Genomic DNA, 23320 nt, shown 5'->3' with positions numbered 1-23320 from the left:
AGTTTCTGAAGACAACACTGTCACTTCTGCAGTATTTTGTTGGTCATATATAGCTAGCCCTGATTGTGTGAGGGTTAAATAACAAGGAGATGATGATCACTGGGAACTATTTTAGAAACCAGCTACCACAGTTGTTAAGCAATCACTGAACCAAAGAGTCAGAAGAGCCATCAGACCATTTATGGGACAAGAATGATTGGATTTGTCTGTTTTGCCAATTCTTAAACTGTTTTGACTTTTGTTCTCTGTATTTTTCTTAAACAGTGCAATTCACTCAACAGATATTTACTGGGGTTTATAATGTGTCTCTAGTGACATGTGGGGATCATAGAAGTACTGCTAGCCATGAACTAATTTCAGGTTTCTGGAAATTCAACAGAGGTTCCAAGAATTCATATTAATATGTGATATATGATAAAGTCTTCAAACACTCTATAAGTTAGATAAGAGAGGAAACAGTCAATCAAAGTGGCTCTGAAAGTCTTTGTGAAAGCAACTGGAGGGAAAGAGAAGAGAATGCTTAGTGAGCAATAATTCTGTGCCAAGTTTTTTTTTTTTACATATAAGAACACTGGAAGTGATAGGCAGAAATTGAAGCTTAAAGAGGTTAGGGTGACACAGCTGGTAAGTTACATTTAAAACAAACTCTTTCTCTGCTGTAGAAGGCAGAAATTATTGTTTTTTCTTGCAGATCAATAAGAAACCTTATAATACTCATGAAAAATAAACTAGGGTCCAGTCTCAAGTACTTGTAATTTCAGGCAAGGTTTCTTATTCTCAACACAAAGGTAGCAGAAATTAACTATAGAAGAGATCAGAGTTAACTTTTTTTCTCTTTGTAACTGTGGGCCTCATTAAGCTAATTTTTCTTCCAGAAATATCAGCATAAATTCTTCATGATTTAAGTGACTTTGAGTTTTCTAATTGAAAGTAAAATATTCTACTTATGTTTTTCTTTTAAAAGTGGGAAAATATTGTTGAAACTTGTAGAAAAGTGTCAGAAAATATTAAACTAACAAAAGTATTACTTGCTAAAAAAAACATTCTGAAAATAACAAAAGATGTTGCAAGTTCTCTGTCAAAAATGGCCCCTCTGGACTTTTTTTACTCAGGTCACCAAGAGTTTTCTTTGGTTAATCATTTTTTCCATCCTTCTCTACAAAGTTCCGCTTCTGTTGTCTAAGTTCAAATGCTCTTGCTTAATTGTTCTAATGACTTCCTATATCACCTATCAGTCACTCATCTCTTAAGTGTTCCACCCTGAACCTTATCATCTACCTCCTCGAAGTATTAGTTTCCTACAATTCGAATCCTGTCTTGTACTAAGTTTCCTTTAAATTTGTGTATTAAGTGCATTTTTCAATCTAGCCCCAGAATTTCACTGGAGTTGTTCAGTGATAATGGTCCAGTGAACAGGTGTATGGTCATTAGTTTAAGCACTTCATGGTAGACTGTATGTAGCAGAAATATATGGGAACTTTCTTGACTTACCTGAATTCTTGGGGTTAGAATTAGGCTCCCTATCAATTTCTCTCAGAGCTCAGAGCTAGCAGATTCAGGACAGGTTAGTCATACATGAACTTCCGTGCTTCCACCAGAAAGTTATTTTAGGCTATCCAAACTAGTGTCTAAACTGGCTGCAGTTGACCTTTTAAAGATTCTGTTTGACTAATCAGGAGGTCAGGATATTGGTGCAGAAAGAGAAGCCAGAAGCCTAATTTTTTTTTGACAAGCCTATTTTACCCACGTTGGAACAGCACATTCTAAAGATAATGGTTTCTCAAAAAGGGAGGCTCATCCAGTTGAGTGCACACCCAACCCACGGTTACCTTTAGGAGGGGTGAAGCACAGCTCTGTTACTCAAAACTGTGGTTTGTTCAGGCCTCACTTAGCCCCCTGCTCGCTTCAGGATGTGGTGTCTGGCCACAACCCAGTTTGCAGTTGCATTGCTCTCAGGCCCTTGCCTCCTGCTATAAGCCACTCTAATCACCCTTTACTACGGTGCCTAAAAGGACTTCGTGCTTGTAAGAGCTGATTTCTCAGTAAACAGTGGGAGCATTTATCTCAAGAACTACTAAAAAAACAGCCAAGAATACAATCTAAAATTTTCACATTTATAAGAGCACAGAAAAAGTACATGTTAGTGTTGTAAGAAACACTAATGACAAAGTCTAAGTGGTCCTGATAATCCAAATTTCATTATTCTTCAACTTCAGCTTTTGTCTCTTCATATAGGCTTGAATGCCCTGCTAAGAGATCAGCAGATTGAGGACAGAAATGTACAGAAACACTGTAGCAGTGGCAGTGACAGTCATAAGAATTAAGATCACCGAAAGTGAGAGTTGGAAAGCAACTGAGAAATTAGCAGGTTTACAGCAGGGGAAAAACTTAAACAATGGATTAGGCAAGGCAATAATATTTTTAAGGACAATCAGATTTTTGAACATCGGCATCTTTGAATCAGCCAAATTTGGCTCATGTTTCAGAACCAACCATTCTTTTTTATGAGTTCTTTGAAAAGCCAAAAGTAAAGATTTCTGAAAATTAAGCATTTAGTAGGATGCTAAAAATATTTTGATCTACTGTATTGCTGCCCATACAAAATACACAAAGGATCCCAATTCTAAGAAACAGTAACTTGCATTACAATGAGATTGAAGTAATTAAAAAGACATAAGACATTAGTGTCCAGAATTTTCACCAATCCACAGTACTGTACTGTAAGGCCCAGTAAGGAGTACTGTAAGGCTCAGATTCAAGCCTTTTTGGAGCCCACATTCTTAATTATAAGACATTGTCTTTTAGCGTTCAACCCTTTCAAGGCCCATATTCTTAGCTACTACTTTATATTGTGACTCGACTTTATATTGTGTACACGACAGCACTCAAAAAGTCTGATGTATTGCTTTGGACAAGATAACCACGTATCCTCAGTGACCAAAGTATTGAAGCCTGGAAATAATAAAATCTCAAATGTTCCATGTCTTCAGAAATATTTAGCAGGAAAAAAAAAAAAAAAACAGAAGAAATGTGCGTTAGATTTAACATGGAATGAGTCTGTGAGCTGTGCCTTTCTCTGGTAGTGCTTTGGCCAGCAGAGGGCAATATCTTGCCAACCTTAGAAAGCCCATTGCTGTTGCTGCAAGCTGAAGCTGCCTACACAGCACTATTTTCCAGCTGAAAACTTTGAGCCATAAAAAAGTTGGAGTTTGTTTTACTTAGGCACTAATAAAATAATAAACCACTTTGTTTTAATAGTTGAAAACTTTAAATTTGATAGAATAAAAGAAATTGTATAGATAATGGGTTTCTGTCCTTAAAATGAAAACTCGGTACAGTCATGTGCCTTTTATAGGATACGTCCCTTAAGGATTGCTTTGTTTTATACTAGTTATGTATTATCATTAAGAGTCACATTTTTAAAATCTTCACAATCATAATTATTCTGGTGGTAGAAAGAAAATTTGACAGTTAACTACTGTATGTGAAAGATTTTCTTTTTAACTATCTTCTAGTTTTTTTCTTTAACCTTTAAAAGAATAGCGGTTCACAAATATAGACTTAAAAGTCAACTAGTACTGCCACGTATGGTGGTGTACACCTGTAATCCCATCACTCAGGGGACTGAGGCAGTTGGGTTGCCAAGAATTCAGTGCCACCTAGACTACAAAGTTGAGTTCGAGGCCTACTGAACTACATGACAAAACAGTGTCTTCACAGAGAGAGATTGCCAAAATAATTTCAGATAGTGTTGAAAGGCTTGTAATGAAAGCAGCAATTAATGCATAAAATATTATTTCACTTTTAAAGAAAATCATATAGTAGAAGTTACCTTTATCTTGCCCTGGAGTCACTTCCTTCTGTCACCCAAATAACATGCATATCCTTTCATCTTAAAAGATGGCAGACTCAGAAAGTTAAATCACATATTTTCTCTCATATGAGAAAGCTAAAATATAAAAAAAATAAAGGATAAATGACAGAGAACTAGAAGGTACACTTCTGGAAATAGGGAAAAAGAATACTGGAGGGAGAGGAGAATAAACGGATTGAAAATGATCAAGATGTGTTATATATGCATGTTCTAATTGCCCAAAACAAACCTCACTCTGTAATACTAACATGCATTAATTTTTAAAATTTTAAAAAAGATACACTAATTGGTCACATCATTATTCGGTTCTCTATCATGGGGAGTGTTTGTTACTAAATCATTAGTAACCCTATCACTGTCCATCTTGCAAAGGTTTTGAAAGCATGAGTCTTGTCATCTGTCTGTCTATCTCACGCTCTAACTCTCTGTGTCATGTGTGTACACACATGGCTTTCAAGTAAAATACTTCCACATATTGTCTTTTTTTGTTAAACTTTTTACATTCATTATCACCTTTTCAGAAATTCATTTTACATATTCTCTTCATTTATATTTTATATCCATCATTTATCTATTACTGCATGGAAACCACACCCACATTTGGCATCTTAACACAACAAACATTTATTCACTCTAAATTATGCAGTTTTTCCTGGACTTAGGACAGTTCTGTGAGTCTTACCTGTGATTTTTCATACAACTTTGTCATCTCATGGCTTAAGTGAGGCTAGATGGTCCAAGACATCCTTATTCACATGTTGGGCCATTGCCTTGGACAGTTGTACAGGCTCAGCATCCCTCTATGATTTTTCATCCTGGATTTACTTACAGTGAGGTAAGCACAGGGTTCCAAGAAAGCAACACTGGCAACTGCAAGGCTTCTTAAGGCCTTGCTCAGACATCATATAATGTCCAACATAGTTTTACTGTCAAAAGAAAGTCTCAACACCTAGCCAGATTCAGAGTGTGAGGAAATAGACTACACCTCTGGATAAGAGGAGTGACATAGAATTTGGGCCATTTTTAATCTACTGAATTTCCTATAATATGCTTGCAGTTTTAATGTTCTAAATAGACATATATTTTTTCCCTCAAAGTGCAATGAATTGAGTGGCTCACGCCTATAATCCCAGCACTTGGGAGGATTACTGTGAGTTCAAGGCCAGCCTGGTCTACATAGTGAATTCAAAGCCTAAGACCCTGTCTTTAAAACAAAAAAGTGCAGTGAATTGGCTTTTTCTTTGGAAATCAGTATAGTATGTGTACTGCAAAGTCTGCAGTTTCCTTGCTAATATTCCTCAAAGAAGAACTTACACTTTGTAAAAAGATGACAAGATGACCACCGTGTCCTACTTAGTCTTGGATGTGTTGTGTTGTTTTCTTATTGAAAGGTGTATTAAATGTGCCACAAATTCAGTTTCCTTTTTTATTTTTCCTTCTGCTTTAATGGCTTTTCTTTTCTCTTTCCAGAATATTAATCTGGGTTGTTTTTTCAGTGAAATTGAGAAGAAAGTCTATTTCCACTACTTCCCAATAATTTTTTTGATCCTGAGAATTGAATAAACTTCTCAGCATCTCCAATAGTAGAGCCTGAAAGGTTGTAAAAAAAATGGTAGTCTAAAAAGGTGGCATTATCATGCTAGGTCACACTAAATTACTCAAGATTTTACTATTTTTAAGATCATAATGGCTGTTGGATCATGAAGCTCACATTTCCTTACTTAGCTGCCTCCTCTCCCTGCTTGCCAAAGATAATTGGAAGCCCATAATCTGTCCCCCCAAAACTGACCCTATGTGTTCCTGTGTTTTTCAAGCTTCACTGGCCACAAAGGGGAACTGAATATGAACATGCATGCAAACCTGTCAGTTCCCTTTGTAGCCAGCTGAGCGTGTTTTTTTAAATATAGAGGAAACTGCTTTTCTTTTGAGTACAAGCTGAATTTCCACATACATAGGAAACATTTCTGCTTTTGACAGATGGGGAGGAGACACAAGAGAAGAGGGCTGTAGTTTGTGAGAAAGGCAATTAAAAGAGAAAGTAAGGAAACAAACAAATTGGAATTGAGGAAGAAAAAAAGGTACTGCTAAGTACAGGAAAGGCAAAAAGCAGAGGGAAGTGTGGGGGTGCTAGTAAGTCTTCATAATTGATAGGATGCCGGAAGAAACAGGAAGCCTAGAAAGGAACTGTCCACAAAGGAACTGTCTATAACAGCTATACCAGCAGTATTAATGGAAGGCATTAAAAACCTTTGGTCTAGAAATTTGATGTTTGACAGAATTTGAAATTATGACACAGTAGAGTAATTATCACCCCTGCCAGAGTTCATGCTTCTGAGCCAGGTTTCTAGTGAACGTAACTTGTCCCCATTTTGAAACACAAGTGGTGACCACATCTCCCACTCTACATGTGTTCTTTTGGCATCTTTCCAGGAGGTGCCCTCACATTCTCCTTTTAGTTGCTGAAGTTTTAGAGTATTACTCTGACTAGCTTAAAATGAAGTGTATCTGCTACCTCTTCTGTTGTGGACATCACTGTTATTAATGAAAGCTAAGGCAAAAATGAACCTTTTTGAGGTTAATTTCTCCCATTTCACTTGATCCAGTTTGGCTTCTACTGTATATCTCCCTAATTCTGGTATTTACCATCAACTTCTGCCACTTGTGCTTTTTCCTGCCTTTCCCTTGGCATTTGAGTAATATACTGAATGTTTCCTACTTTTGCCAGGTGCATTTATAAACTCCTTTAGTCCTCCTAATACCCCCATGTGAAAGATACTACTATTATTACTGTTGCTTCAGTAAAGGAAATAGAATGTGTCCAAAGTTATTTAAGTGGTAGAGCCAAACACTGAACTCAAGCAATCTGACTGCATCATCTGCCCTTTTGACCTATCTGTTAGACAACCTCTCCTCAGTTCATTATTCAGTAATATTTAATGTTATTGACCTAAGAAAACCTATTGGATTCAGCCACACCACAATTCTGGCTATGGCCTTACAATAAGGATTATAGTACTCTGCATTCATTGGCCAAGACTAATATCCTGAACTGTGTGTGGATGGGTAATACCAACATCTTCCTAGCACTTTTGCCTCCTAATTTGCCTTCACCCCTAGTGAGTGGGCAATTCTTTCCTTAGATATATTGAAACATTTAATCAGGTTCTCTGGTACAAGATTTTCTTTTCTTTGAAATTCTTTTACATTGCCAGGCAATACCCTATCCAAGGTACTCAGAAGGCTGGGGCAAGAGGATCATTTGAGCCTTTGTATTCTCAGGAAATACATAATTTGACACCTCTGCACTATTTAAAACTGAAAAATTATTGGTTAATTTTATTTACGAGTTCTTTAGCTTAAGAATGTATATCAAAGATCTAATGTTTATCTAGATTGGAAATTTTTTTCTTTGTTCATAGTATCTAGCAAAGAAAACTATAATCGAAATAAAAGATAAGCACATACTAGTTATTTTCTACCCATATAAACAAGAAAGATTAGGATTCAAGCAATATAAAGAAATACATCAACAATTTTAAAAAAAGATAAGCAACCCGAGGGATAAAAGGGAAAAGGAGGAAAAAAAAGATTTAAAAGTAAGCAATTCATAAAAAGGATGGGGAGATGTGAACAGGTCATTTACCCTAGAAAAAATCTGTGAGCCAAAAATGTATGAACTGATGCTCAATTTCTTGAGTAACCAGAGAAATGCAAATTAAAGCCACAGTGTGATGCCACTAGACATCTGTCAGAATGACAGCTAGTAAATGTAATAAAAACCAGGAAGTAGAGAGGGTATGGCTAAATAGAAACTCATTCTGTCTAGAGGTAGCATGAATGGAACTTCCACTGAAGTCCAAGTGTTCATACTTCTGAGCAACAACCATGGATAGAGAACGTCCACTCATCAGCACAGGGTATATGGAGCACTTGGCTTAAACATAGTTTCTAGTAGCGGATGAGCTGGAAACCAGCTAATGCCCATTGCTAGGGGAAATGTACAATTGAGTTGTTTATTATACCATAAAACACTATATCAGTGAAAATGAGTAAGAACTCCATGTTATCCGTATAGGCAAAGAGAATTTGAGAGTGAAAAAAATGTCAGAAAGGATTTATGAAAATACCATTTGTGTAAATTTTTTAAAATGGATATTTTTGTACATATATGTGTGTTGTAAAAGCATAAAACTGTGCATCAGAATGATTCTAGCTTTAAAAAATAAGACTTGAGGAGGGGAAACGTGAAGTGAGCTTAGTGTATCAAAGTTTTTAGATTGTGTATATGGGTATAAGAGAAGTTTTAAGTGAGGCCAAAACATTAATATCTGTTCAGTTGGGTAATGGATGCTTAACTGCCTGTTATATGGTCATCCCTTCCCTTTTGCTATGCTTTCACGTTTTATTACTAAGGAAAAATGTGAAATTACAAAACCAGATTATAGCTGACAATTAACTATTGCTCCTGAAATAATTTACATGGGCTTACTAAAGCAAAAAAGAGTTTGAATATATTATGAACACTTGTACCCAAACCATAATTAGAAACTTTTTCCAAAGCTCATCTTTTAATTCTTCCTTATGCATTTCATGGGCTAGAAGCAAAATTAATTAGGGTAAGATCTTCTAATATGATTTTTTTGTTGTTTTATTGCATCTGTATGAGTTTGTTCTAGATTGTCTGTAATCCATGTTTTAAATGGAGCTTTTAGAGTATGCAAATGTGTGACACTTAGATCAGTTTTGAGAATTTTAGGTTTCTTATATCATACAGTTTTGGTAAATGACAAGCAGAATTTTTTGCCCCAAATACACAGTAATGGCAATTTCTGCTTTTTAAAATAAAAAACATTTCAGTAATCACTCTTATGCTTACATGGAATGAAACAAAAATGAAAACCTTTCCAAAGAGTGTCTCTAAAATAGAAACTTACCAACTTATATGTCCTTTTATACAAAATACAATTGCTGCTTTCATCACAAATGCAGTGAAAATCTAATTATAATGCACAGAAGCATTTAGCACGGTGCAGGGCACATAAATAAATACAGTTTTACTGTGCAATGCATCCTGTTGCACATGAACTTGAAGGAGGGAGATAAGAGGCAAAATAGAAGTTTAGGATAAATTTCATACCCCCTTTTCATTTCTACCTACATTGTTACTACCACCCAGCCAACTCCCCAAGTCTTCATTTGCAAACCCAAACTGAGCTGAGACACTGCAACCACCCAACTGAGCCCTCAGTCATGACAGAGCACCCTACATCATCTGACATGGAAGTATACCACCGTTTCTCTCTCAGCTGAATTATCAAAATTCAGACTGTATCCAGAGTTTCGAATGCTTTCCTTCCATCCAAAATACCAGTGTATAGTGTTTGTTGGTGCCTGACATAAAATGTTCTCCAATAAATGTCATGTCTTTTGTATTTTTTCCGCTTTGTGCATTTATTTTTATTTATAGTTTTTCACAAAGAAAAATCTAATTTTAAAATCTGCAAATTTTCCCTGGTTATTTCTATTGTTTTATAAACAGAAAATTCTTTCCCATCCACAGATGAATTAGTCACCTATGTTTCTGAATCTTTTAATGGCCTCATTATTTATATTTAATTTTTTAATCTGTTGACACTGTAATTATTTTGGTGTGATGTAAGATAAAACTGTAAGTTGATTTTTTATTTTAAATAGAAGCAACACTTTATTAATTCATTCTTGCCTTCCCAATATTTTTTGTAGTTTTTTTAATTATTTGTAGTGATTCTCTGAATTCCAAAGAATGCATCAGAGTCATCTGGGAAGCTTTTAAAAAATACATTTCAGGGTTGGGGATATAACTCAGTGGCATAGCACCTGCCTAGCAAGCACAAAGTTCTGAGTTCAATTCCCAGAAAAAAAAAAAAAAAAAAAAAACGTATATTTCATTCTACCTTTGCAAATTTCTAGCACATCCTCCTAACTGAGTCTTAGGTCTACTACACATTTGTTCCTGTCCCCACTTTTGGGAGCCATTAATATGTCACATACTCTTTTCATATATCATCTAAAGTCTACTTAAAGGGCTGAGGATATAGCTTATTGGCCCTGGCAAGGGCAATGTCCTGAGTTTGAGTCCCAATACCAAAAAAGCTTAAAAAAATTTTTAAAATAAAGCATACTTCCAGAGGTATAGCCTGTTCCACTAAGTTTATCTTTGCATCTGCTTCCTAGCATTTTCTCGTTTTTTTTTTTTTTTTTTTTTTTTTTTTTTTTTTTTGGCGGGGGATCTAACTCACGACCTTGTGCTTGCTAGGCAGGCATTTGTGCCGCTGAGCTATATCTCTGGCCCACATTTTCCTTTTTAAAGGATAAGAATATAGATTAATATCTGGTAAAATAAGTTTCCATTATATAGGTTAAATTTCCCTTCTCTGAGATGCTTGGGACTAGAAGTTTCAGATTTTGAATTTTTTTTTCAGTTTAGTTTGAGTGTATCTGCAAAACTTCAGTGATTGAGCATCCCTAACCTGAGAATTCAAAATCTGAAACTCTAAAACTTTTCAGGCTGAGGAAGTGAGCTCAGAGCTGGATTCTTGCTACCAAAAGAAAGAAAATAAAAAAGAAAAGATTTCAAGTTTTCAATTTTTGGATTAAGAATGCTCCATTTATAGTTCAGATACCTAAAAATAATCGTTTCACTAATACATTCTGTAGTACCCAGGTTGCGTGCTGAGATAATGTGTTGTTTTTCTGTTGTGGACAGCTTTCAATAGGCTTTGGTCCCAATAGTTATAATCATATCAGTTCTACTTTTATATCAACAGACTAATTTTTAACCTTTTAAAGGTTAAAAATAAAACCTTCCATACTAGAAGAGAATTGTCTTTCTCTGATGATAATACCATGGGAATTCAACCTCCCCCACCCCCAAACCTATCTCTATACAGACTACTTTCCCAAAACTCATGGGAGTCCTCAGCACTGAAGGCTCGTTGCAGCAGCCAGACAGTTCATTTTGACCTTGTTGGTTGTTTTTTGTTTTTAAGAGAAGATCTGCATATGTAAGATGTGAGTTAAAAACTTGTTCTGAAGATCTCATAAGGTGAGAATAGGTACATACTTCAAAATTTCCTTATGCTATGCATTTCTAAACCTAGATTCAGGGGAAATAGGAACAGTATTTCCTGTTTGCACCCACCAGTCATTGCTCAGTAAGAAATAAAAGAGTAATGTAATAAACAACACTAAATTTGGTAAGTCAGTAGCATGTTTTTCTAAAAATGTAGAAATTGTCTCAAGATTCAGCTTACTTTGAGTCATAAGTGAAGCTTCTATTTGTAAACAGTTCATTATGAGATCACAGGTTGACTTTTATTGCAGATATTTTATTGCAAATAATTTTATAGAAAAAGTTAATTCAGTATACTTAAAAATTATTTTTTAAGAAGACCATGTACAGAACTTTACAGAAACCATATCTAATATTAAAATGAGGTAACTTCTATAACTATATTTAATTAATTTTAATATTCCTTAAAATGAACAATAATAATTGCTAATATAATTTGACCATTTAAACTGTATTTAGAATATATACATGTAGGAATACAAAATATTTACTAGTATTGTAAGATAATTGTTAATTATTGCAATAAAGGAAAATCAAGGTTTCCAATTATTTAAAATAATACAAATAGAAGTGATGGATTTCATTTAGCTAATATTAACACTGTCAGGAAAAAGTAATTTAAATAATTTTTATTTTTTCCTGAGGCATTAATTTTTCTTCAAATTTCAAATTTTTTAAATATACTTTTGCTTTGACCTGTCCTTTATTCAATCAGTTGTTTGTACTTGCTAAAATATTGGTTAACTGAGTACTAGCCATATACAAACTGAATCGCATTAAAAGAAATTTAACTCTAAGAGAAATCTTCATGCTCTTTAACATTGATTTCCAAGCCAGTGGCTTAACTTGAGTTTTATGAAGTGTTCTATTTAAGAAAAGACTTCATTCTGTGATACAAACTGATCAGTGAATGTTTGGAGTTTGTCATTCTAGTTTTTTCTGACCAAAGTGGCATTCTAGTTCTATCTGACCAAAGAACTACACAAATGCTGACCAAACTTTCAAGATTTACCTGTTGATGCCTTTTTAGACTACAATTGGTTGATGCTTTGTACAGCAATATTGAGACAGATTGACTAAGAAAAATAAGTATACCCAATTTGATTTTTCTTCTAAGCATCTCCTCCTTTCCTTTATCCCTCTCATTCATCCTTCAAAGCATCCAATGCTTCATTCAATTTTTTATGTATTTATATTATATATTTTTATATTGATTTCCTATGTAACAAGTAATAAATTAAGCTCTGAGGAGTTAGTAATGAACAAAAGCAAAGATCCCTTTCTTTTAGAGTTTACTATCCATTTTTTCCAGTACTGAGAATTGAACTCAGAACCTTAGCACTAAGCTACATCTCCAGTCCTTTTTATTTTTTATTTAGGGACAAGGTCTAATAAGTTGCTAAGTTGCCCAAGCTGGGAGGAAATTGTGACCCTCATGTTTTAACCTCTCAGAGTGCCAGCATTACAGATGTGTGCTACCATACCCAACTGCCACTTACTTTCTAACATCCATGAAAACTTGTTTGCTCCTTTTAATGATAATCTATTAGTTTTATTCATTGTTATGAAATCTTTTAAACACCTAGTATACCCACCCATGTACCTATCACCTAGATTTAATAGACAGTAACATTTTTCCAAGTTTATGTCAAATCTCTCCAGATATCAGTATTTACTTTAAAAAGGGATGTATGTTATATATATATATATATTACCATATATGTTTTGTATTTTTATTGTGTATATACATATGAATCCATAAAAATACATTGTTTTATGTGTGTTTGTATTTTACATAAAATAGTTCATGTAGTGCATGCCATTTTGCAAATCTGTGTCTTCTTTGTTATTCAACATTGTTGTGAGATTTCCTCACGTTGTTGTGTGTGTATAATTGATTACATTGAGATGCTGTATGGTACTCCATATTGTGAATGAACCAATTTAATTCTCCATAATTTTGCCCATATATTAGTTTCAATTGTTTCATATTATTAACAGTTCACTAAACATCATTACACATGTTTTCTTGTATACACATCTGAGTGATTCTGTAAGAAATATACCTTGCAATGAACCTGCTTGATCATAAAGTATGCATATCTTCAATTTAACTCTATTAGTGTGGCTGAAATAACTAAATTATTTTTAATTTTGTTTTAAGTAAGATACAGATTTAAGTCCTCCTAAGATATTAAATTCTTACTTTTGTTTGATTTTTACTGACAGTATTTAAATTATTTCCATTTTATCTAAGCAATGAAGATAAGGTTCATCTTATTTTCATTAGAATTTTATTATTTAATCTGTTGATACAGATTTAGACATAAATGAATACAGGCTTTTAAAAGGACAATGAGCATTTTCTGACATTTGAATTCAGTCCCCAATTCACTTAATTTACTTTATATAGTATCAAGTACTTGATTCTGGAAACTATTTTAGTGACTTGAGAGACACTGACACTTCCTTTAGTTATTCTGTTGTCAAAGCCATGAATTGCACTTAACTTTCTAATCCATGTTAAGAGTGCTAGTTTAACAGTATATTTTGAGATTTTACATGCATGTTTAAAATTCAATTATAAGTATAAGCTTTTCTTTGCCTTGAAATATTTTACAGTTAAGCAAATGAAATTATCACAAGTATAAACAGAGGTTTGAGAAGGTCTGCATTTTATAAACTCTAAAGCTTTAGATGTTCAAGGAATTAAGAGGTTAGAGTATATCATTCTTTTTAGTATGTGTGCCTCAAGTACCTTTAGAGTTCTACTGCAGTTTAGCTGCTACAGATGTATCATGCAGGGAATATCCTGGTTTAAATTCTGAAGTGCTTTCACTTCTGCTTGCTTCACCTTGAAATCGTCTAAAAAGAAGTTGACACATTATTTTGCGAATATTACTGGACATCAGAAAATACATGACTGGGTCTAAGCAGCTATTGAAAGATGAGAGAACCAGCATGATCTCATTGGTTTTGTGAACGATTTCCTTCCAATAACATAATGATTCATTTAACTGTGAAGAAATGTATATGAATCGAAAGCCATGGTAAGGGACAAAACATATGGTAAAAATGATCAGTACAATAAAGGAATTTCGTGCTGTAATGGCATATTTACCAGAATTAGGAAATTTTGACCTCCTTTTAGAAATCCTCAGTAGATTTTTGCCAATCTTAATATATGAAAGGATTATCAGTAGGAAAATCAGCCAGAACATTACCACAAGAACAAGGTTAAAAAATGCTTCTCCTTTTGCATTATGCTTATCTCTGTAATGAAAACACATTGTAGAATTATGCCCTCCTTTCTTAAGTGTTAAAATAATCATAGTTAAAAATACAGCAAGAGCAATTGCCCATACTATACAGCAAATATAAATACTTTGCTTGGTTGTTATTGCCCTCCGTTGTTGTATAGACCGATTAATTTTTATGTAGCGATCCAAACTGATGAATCCAAGCAAAATAATGCTGATGTACATGTTCATATAAAATAGTGTTCCTACAACCTTGCAAAGGATCACACCTAATGTCCACTTGTTTTGGTTAATATGATACATTATTCGGAAAGGAAGGCAGAAAATGAGTAGAAGGTCTGCAATGGCTACATTAAGTAGGTAAATCTGAATGGAATTTCTCTTGCGATGGATGCCCAGAAATACGTAGAGGGCAATTATGTTTCCAACCAGTCCCACAATGAAAATAACAGAGTAGAATATTGTTAACACAGTAGACAGCAGTTGTTCCTCCATGTAACAGCTAGTAACATTTGCCGCTTCTGAGAAGTTCTGTGGGGCTTGGTCACTGTGATTAGTTACAAAGTGCATCCCATCGGAGGAGCAAGACAAGCCCCCTACTGAAGTAGTTGCCATTGTTACAGTATGACTTCTGTCTTCAGGTGATGATCAAAAAGAGACGCTAAATGACATGTCCCTTGTGTGTAGTTCTTGTATCTTCGGAAGTCTCCTATAAAAAATGCCGGACATTGAGTCATTTGCTATTTTAATAACAGCTACATTAACACAAAGCATAAATAATAAAAGATTTCTTCTCAGATATTGTGAGAAACTACTTTTTTCATTCCTTAGGCCATTTGAATAACTACACCATGTATGCAGTATCATCATTAACTGTTTCCATGGTGGTATACACTCAGAATTAGTTTCATTTATTACATTAAAATAATTATAAGACCACTCTTAGGGAAGCTGCTATGGATATAGAGATGGAGGTAAAGAGAAATTATTTGTCAAAGATGAACAGCGATTTCTCAAAAGGTAGATTCAGCCATGAATGAGTTGGGCCCACTGCTGGCCTGCCCAGCTTCCGACCCTCTTCCTGTCTTCCCCCTTCCCTTTCTATGTGGAATTCATTCATTTTGGTGTACATCGCCACAGGATGTGTGACAAATAAACTGTGGTAGTTTCTTATGCAACAATGGGAATAAGGAGAGAGACCTAAATTTATTCCTTCTCCACCTATGACCAACCTATGACCATAGAGGAGTACTAAGATCATTTGCCTACAGGAACATACAAGGAACATGACAGACCAACAGAACCAGCAACTGCCCCTTGTAGACTTTTGTAACACCACACAGGAGAACATAGTAGACAAACAAAACCAAATCAGGTGGCAGAGGCCAGGTAACCACTCCTAACTTAGAAACAGGGTGATCATGCAGATAGAAAATAAAATTTGCAATCCAAGATCCTGAAAGTAAACTGAAACTTAAATATGCCCTGGGTTACTAACTGAAACTGTTGCTAGAACCTTCTAAGAGATAGTGTGTGGATTCTACTTGTTCATGGAAGCAGAGAATGTTCCTGATGCTACTTGTTACTGGACATTTCCTAGACATTTGTCTGCTGTGATGAGCTCAGTCAAGAACCTATCATAAAGAGGTGGAACATGTAGGGGAGGATTCCAAAAGGTCTCCTCATATTTCTTTCTTAACATAACTGCCTTAGTGCTCTATAGAAGCCTCTTACTCTGAGTAATAAAGATCTTTTTTTTTTTTTAAATCGGTACCGGGGATCGAACTCAGGACCGCCTACTTGCAAGGCAGGTGCTTATGCCACTGAGCTAAATCCCCAGCCTGAGTAACAAAGATGTTCAGAGCAGAATTTTCAAAATCAGACCTAATTAACTGTGATCAAGAGCAAATAACTTCATCTTTTCTAAGCCTCAGTTTTCTCTTTGTAAATATGAAAAATATGTATGAAGAACTTGATCTGGCACATTAATGAGTGTATGTTCAATAAAAATTAGCTTTGAGGCTGGAGATATGGCTCAATGGTAAAGTGTTTGCTTAGCTTGTACAAGGCCCTGGCTTCTATTTTTTTAAAAAAGAGAAATAAAAGAAAGAAGGAACATAAAGGAGGGAAGTGAGGAAGGAAAATCTCAGTTTAAAAAACGCCTTTTGATTAATTGCATTTTAGTAGCTATTCATACTTAGCTATGTACTATTTGGAAAATGAAGGTAAGACAGAAACCCTGCTCTCAGTAAACATTTTTGTAACAATTTGCATTCAAACCTTGAATGCAATAATATAAAGTGGATCTTATTGACAGTAATTCATTTCCTTGATTTAATGTTATACACAGATAAAAATATTCAGAAGTATATAGAATTTCTTAAAACTGTACATGTAATTTGGTCAAGAAGAAGCCATTTTGGTAGAGAATAACATTCTTCCAAAGAAGAGCAACTGGCTGGGAAAGAAGAGCCCTAGAGAAAGCTGTCTCCCGAGTTTAGAGCAGTGGAATGAGAAGGGGAGAGCCAAGGGGGAAAGAACAGAGGGAAGGAGGGAGGCTGAGTCTAGTCTGTCCTATCTCTCAAATGTAGGAAAACAGATGTCACAAAGTTTGTAGAAACTTAGGGCCATGTTTCTTGTGATCTGACATTCTAAAAGGAAAGGGCAATGTAGGAGGCAAGCCGCCAAAAAATGACACTGATAATGCTATCTTGCATTAACAGGAAGAGGAAAAAAGTGTGTGTAGAGAGACCTGTGTTGCGTGGTTGTACCAAGAGCTTTCAGAGGCTCAGGTGGAAACAGCTTGTTCACTATTGAAAGGATGTTGAGACAATGTCCACATTAAAAATAATGTGACTCTGAGTTCTCAGGTAGCTGAAATGACTTGAAAAACTCATCTGTAAGTAATATGGATTTCTTTTTTCTTTCATTTACATTTTAAACCCCATTAAGATTAAGAACCAAGACTGTTTTGCCTCCGTGTGCCAAATGCTTAGCACAGTGAGTCTTGAATGACATAATTTAGTAAAAATACGTGTAAAGTTCTACATGTGAATATTAAAAGTGTTAAGTACTAGAAGAGCATTAACAGAGACACAACATCGCAGACACTACAACAATACAACACACTGTACCAGCAGTGTGATGTGCCTGCCACAAAAACTAATCCCATTTCTGATTCAGTAGATACATAGTATCTTAAATGAAGATTGTTGCTAGTGGCCTGCCTGGTTCTGTCCCAAGCCAATAGGGTCTCCCCTGCAATGTAGTGTCTCATCATCTTCAGCAGCCCACTTAAAAAAGTCTTGGGCCAAATGGGGAAAAGAGGAGGTCCAGATCCCAGAAGCAAATTGAAGGAACTAGGCACTTAAGCCTGTAGATGAGAACATTTCATGGACCATGGAGAAACAGGTTTCACCTTGTTATACATGTCTGCAGAAAGCAGAGCAAGGGCCAGTGATAGAAATTATGAAGACTGATGTTGCTTCCTTATAAGAAAACACTTTCCCTTATAAGATAGAAGGAAAGAATCTAACTTTGGAGGCAATACGATCTTGCTGCTGGAGATTTTCAAGACCGCCACCAATATCAAAGTTTATAGAAGGAATTCTCACTGGTGCTCAGTTCTCACTGCAGAATTCCCTGAAGGGCTTTTTAAACATACCAGGGCCTGGATCCTTCCCAAGATATTCTGATGTAATTGGTATGGAATGGGCTTCAGATACTTGTTTCTTTTAAAAGCTCCTCAGGAGAGTCTAAAGTAGAGTCAAAATTGAACTCTTAAGCTACAATACCAAACCATTAACTAATATTTATGTAGCACTTGCTGTGTACAGAGACTGTATTGAACATACTCATATTATCTCATTTACATAAATTTCACATTACCTGTGTGAAATCATGAAAGATCAGCAGGTTATGGTCCTTACTCCTGGCCACACTGCTCTGAAATGAAAGTGCCCAAGTTGAGACTCAACTCTGACTTTGAGAGCCCATGATCCTTTTTACCAAACCTCTCTCACTCTTATCATATTTCATCACCATTTCCTTCGTACATTGAGTTTGTTTGCAGTATTTTGACATGATTCCTTTAACACTATTCACCTTAGCAATTTTAAGAGATTATGTTATGTAGCTTTATTTCTTTGGAAAAATAATTAACCTTTTTATTCACTATGTCCATTATCCTACATAAATAAACTCAGACTTTACAGGAGCACAAATAATTCATTAGAATTTTTATCACATCTCCCAGAGCACATCTTTTCAAATTCACTTCTGGGCCAGATAACCATAATCAAGATGTTTCTAGAAAGCAGCTAGCACAAAGCACATATCCCAAAACCATTTGCCTCAGCTCTAATCTGCAAATAAAATAATAAGTAATAGTTGGACAAGACTACCAGTAAATCTTTCATAGTCTGAAACTTAAAAGACAATAAAGCAAAAGCAATGTATTTATTTAAACAGTACCATATCATGTAGTACTATGTATCAGATAGCTAGCATCCAATTATTTATTTAAAAATCAACAGATTAGCTTCTGTTTTAAAATAAGTGGCTGATGTTTGTGTCCTTTAAATTCTGTTGACATATTGCAGTGTTACTTACTATTCTTAAGGCTATTGATGGTATTCTGGAAACTACTTGATATGTTAAGAATTGCCAGTGAAAAGAAGAAACAAACCACAGTATTTGCATAGTATGCCTTATATGTCACCCATGTGCTCTATTGAAGTAGTCATGATTGTTTTCTAAGAGTAGATAGTGTTTGTTACTTGGCAAGCCCTGTCCCACAGTTTGTGACCATGTTAGTACATTGTACCTCCCAAGACCACCCCTCTACCTTCCCAAGTTGTTTTTTTCAAGTGGCTGGTGTAGGAAGCTGCACTCTTGAGATATTGAATGGGTAGGGACTCAGCAGATTCCATTGAGGTCCCAGATAAGCAGAAGATTTTCAAATACAATTTGGGTGTGTTTATGTAAATGGAACATTGCTATGTTAAAATACATACCTATTTCAGTGGTAGGAACCTTTCACTGGGTTTAGTTTGACTCGATAATGACTGAATCCATTCAGGTCATGCTTTAAAAACGGCGATAACTACTGAATACAGAACAAAAATTAAAATCATACTACTTTGGAAATAATACTATTAGTAGTATATTAAGCTTTCTTATAAGCTTAACTGTGCCAAAAAACTTAATTTTAGTTATTTGAATTAACTAAAGTATATTTTGCTTATTCTTTTCTTTAATTTTTGCCTTGTTTCTGAAACATCAAACTTAAAATTTAATTGGTCTGATAATTACCCTAAAGTAGTGAAAATATAATAAAGAAAATACTATTTTTTAAAAACATGGAGATGATATAACAAAGTCAAACATTATAGGTAATTTATAATACATTAGAACTAAAGTTTTGTATCATCTGAAAGTAACGTTTCATTGATTCAAATAGATCTGTAAATCTTTATGCCACTATACAAATACAGTATAAGCAATGTGATTATATTAAAAGTAAATCAAGATAAAGATGACATTTAAGCAATTTATTCAGTGACTCTAAAAGCAAAAAACTGATAATAATCAAAGTAGCCATTATAAGCATGAATCATGTTTCATTTTGAATGTTTAGACAATCAAACTTAAACTAAAATTGAGGCTAATTTGTGCAGTTAAAAACAAATCAATGCGTACTTACAGTTCAGACTTTCTTGAAGTACAAGCAGCTAAACCCCAAGCTTCCCTAGACTGGGCTGGGTTTGTCAGCTGAGCTCTTCCATCCGGTAGTGGTGCAATTGGTTGGGACCTCTTCTTTTTTATATTCACATGTGGTGATAAGGTTTCTTTTTCCTCTTTTCTTTCTTTTTTCACTATGACAGCCCTTAGACTCCTTTTAAAGATATTAAAAGGTCCCACCACTATGCCACAATTTTATAGTGCATAACTTTAAGAAATTATATCTTCTTTATGAATACCCTCTGACTAGAAAATTAAAGAAAGTTTCTCTCACCCCCAAAATTTAAAAAAAAGTTTTATAAATTGTAAGCGGAAATAAGTATTTCCTGTTTCCTAAGAAATTGTATATTTGTGCTATATGGACATTTAAAGCATAAGCATTGAATTTATTTAGTTCTGGATTCATTTTAGAAATTATCTGCATACTGAATTATACTAATGTTAGTAATAACATTTTTACTCTTTTTTGCTTTTTATTAGATCTCTATATTATATTTGTATATTTTTATATATACATTTAAGAACTTAGATTTATTTTCTAAAACAATCTTACAATTTTAGGACTATATGGCATTTGTGATTGTATTCTACCCTGTTAATCAAAACAATAAATTCATCCAAGTAAGTTAAAACAAGCTATATTTTAAGGAAAATAATTACAGCATTATGCATGCTTTGTTTTGGTCCTAGTGCAGTATCTAACCACCACCAGTTATCTATATAACTGCTGGCCCTGCAGTTTAGTATCATTTCCCTTTTCTTTGGTGTCATTTGGAATAAAAATTAGCTTTTATCCTCCCCATAACTGTTACCCTATAGCTCTGTTCAAATAACATTTAATTCATCTACTTTTATCTAATATTCTAATTTCTGGTTATCCTCTCCTGAACATTGTATCCTGCAGAGCTGTTAGTTTATTATAAGTATAATGCATTGGGCTATATTTTTATTTTTATCTATTAGTACATGTTTGCAGTACACAATGCTTATATTCCTTGTAGGGAGCTAGCACATGTACCTAATACATCTTAATTTCTTTTTCATCCCCTTTCCTCTTCCCCTTCTCCTCTTCCCTCAGTATCTTGGGAAACTCAAAGTCACAGGCATAGGCAAGGATTTTGGGAACAATCCTGGTTACACAGCAAATAGTACCAAGAATCAACAAATAGGATCATATCAAATTTAAAAGCTGCTACACCGGAAAAGAAACAACAGAGTGAAAAGACAACTTTTACAGAACAGGAAAAATTCTTACCAGCTACTCCTAAGCCAGAGGCCTAATATCTAGAATATATAAAGAACTCAAAAACACTCTGCTCCCAAAGTAAAAGAACCAATCAAAAAAATGGGCAAGTGAAAAGAAGAGGCATTTCACAGAAAAACAGGCAATATTTTTAAATTGCTAGAATAAAAAACATTTTGTAACCTTTACTTCCCTCTTAGAACCTCTAAAAAGGAATATGATTACCATCCTGACCTGGGAGTGTTTTGTCTTATTGTGATAAGGATTGTACATTACATTTACCGTCTTAGCTGTTTTTAAGTGTGTAATTCGGTGGTGTCAAGTATTATCGCATTATTGTGCAGCAGATCGCTAGAACTTTTTCATCTTGTAAAATTGAAATTCCATGCTCAGTAAACAGTATTTTACAAGGTTTACTCAGAAACTTGTTAAAAATGTGTTCTCTTGACCTCATCCCAGACCCATGCCAGGAATTCTGGAGATGGGGACCAGTAATCGGTAAGATTTTGATGCCAAAGTTTGAGAACCACTGCCTTAGTCAATTTATTCTCCTAATCTTTAAAAATACTTATCATACCATCATTCTTCCCAAACTTCCAATAGCCCCCTCTCCTTTCTCACTCCCACCCGATGACTGCTTTTATTTCATTGAGAAAGTAAAAGCCCCTTGAAGAGAACCTCCTCTGTATCTATAAATCATGTAGAAAATTCAAATTTTATATGTATTTTTATATCTAAAAATGTTTCTTATTTTTATATCCTACCACTGAAGGAAAAGCCAATAATCAATGAAAATAGCTACCAGTGAGGAGAAAGAGATTGCAGGCAGGGGAACAGGACAAAATTTAGACCGCTCTGAGTGGTATTTGATTTACAGTTTTGACTTTGGAACTATAGCCAAGTGTTTTTGTAATTAAAACACCAAACTAGCTGGGCATAGTGGCTCACACCTGTAATCCCAGCACTTGGGAGGCTGAAGCAGCAGGATCATTGCAAATTGAAAACCAGCCTGAGCTACAAAGTGAACTCAAGGCCAGCCTGAACTACATAGTGAGACCCTGTCTCAAAAAGACAAAAAAAATACCAAACTAAATCTAATTAAAACAAATGAACCTTGTTACATTACAAAACGGAAACATAATCACGAGGAGAATTATTTTAAGTGACTTTGAAATACGATGGGTTTTTCATATGTAATTTTAGGCTTATCAGAAAGCTAAAAGTATGATACAAAGATACTTTTCACTCAGATGTTAATTCCATGTTAACATTTTTTCACATTTATCCTTTTCAATCTCTTACTCTTCTCTCTCTCTTTTTTGAAGAGCATTAATTTATTATGCCTTTGAAGTCCTCTATGTTCACGTATTGAATATGATGAAAGTATCTCAAAACTAATAAAAAGCAATAAAAATTATGGCATAGAAATTATGCTTTCTTTCTACTTTTACAGTGGGATTTTTAAATTATTTACTTAATCTGATTTTTTGCTGCCACTTTTGCTTAAAAGATAAGCCAATTTAGAGTATGCTGTTACTATTAACAAGTCTGCTTATTGAATTAGTCTTCCAATAAGCCTATAGCTCAATTTTTAACTACTCCAGTTCACACATCTTTTCTTTCCTTCCTCTAATCCAACTCTTTTTAGTCATTTGAAATATAAATTCTTGCGTGCTAATTTTTCTACGTTTACAGTATTTCACAAACACTATGTAATTGCCAAAATAATCCACTTAATGAGAATTGGACATTAATAATGAGGTATGTCATTCTCTGTATCAATTGGGATTTTAAGTAGAAATGTTCTTACTAATTTATCTTGTATTTCTTGATGTAACCAACGATAAAACTTGGAGTTCTTTAATTTTCACTCTAAGAAGGAAGTATTATGTGCATTAATATGAGTTTGAATGGTTTTATTTTTCCTGTGACCTATTCTTAATAAACATGATATTATTTGAAGAAATTCCAGTGAATCATTTTCCTTAATTCTTTCCATATATAAATTATATTCTGTAGAAGGCTAGCCTCTTAAACAAAAAAACTTGCCTTATAACTTCAACATTGTTTTAAAAACTTGCCCTCAATTT

At 34.5% G+C, this 23320-nt stretch overlaps 2 protein-coding genes across 17 annotated transcripts in view; one reads left to right on the top strand and one right to left on the bottom strand.

The window, feature by feature from the left end:
• Cask (calcium/calmodulin dependent serine protein kinase) overlaps positions 1-23320 on the top strand; it is a 379314-nt gene that overhangs the window by 221041 nt on the left and 134953 nt on the right. The gene's annotated exons all lie outside the window — the stretch shown is intronic.
• Gpr34 (G protein-coupled receptor 34) lies at positions 13263-20250 on the bottom strand. 3 transcript variants are annotated; one of them, XM_013151875.3, is made up of 4 exons: positions 19950-20250; positions 19261-19352; positions 18134-18190; positions 13263-14954 (listed from the first exon to the last, which is right to left on the bottom strand). In XM_013151875.3, exon 4 carries the CDS (start codon positions 14858-14860, stop codon positions 13754-13756), a length of 1107 nt encoding a protein of 368 aa, XP_013007329.1. In that variant the 5' UTR covers positions 14861-14954; positions 18134-18190; positions 19261-19352; positions 19950-20250; the 3' UTR covers positions 13263-13753.

This window comes from Cavia porcellus, unplaced genomic scaffold (assembly GCF_034190915.1).
Source record: "Cavia porcellus strain 051 isolate PalLab524CR breed Dunkin Hartley unplaced genomic scaffold, mCavPor4.1 scaffold_3, whole genome shotgun sequence".
NCBI lineage: Eukaryota > Metazoa > Chordata > Mammalia > Rodentia > Caviidae > Cavia > Cavia porcellus.
This window is presented reverse-complemented; position numbering and strand designations above follow the sequence as displayed.

What these genes read in the sequence shown, in the direction of transcription:
- Gpr34 (XM_013151875.3), bottom strand. Translation starts at nt 14,860, where the DNA reads ATGGCAACTACTTCAGTAGGGGGCTTGTCTTGCTCCTCCGATGGGATG.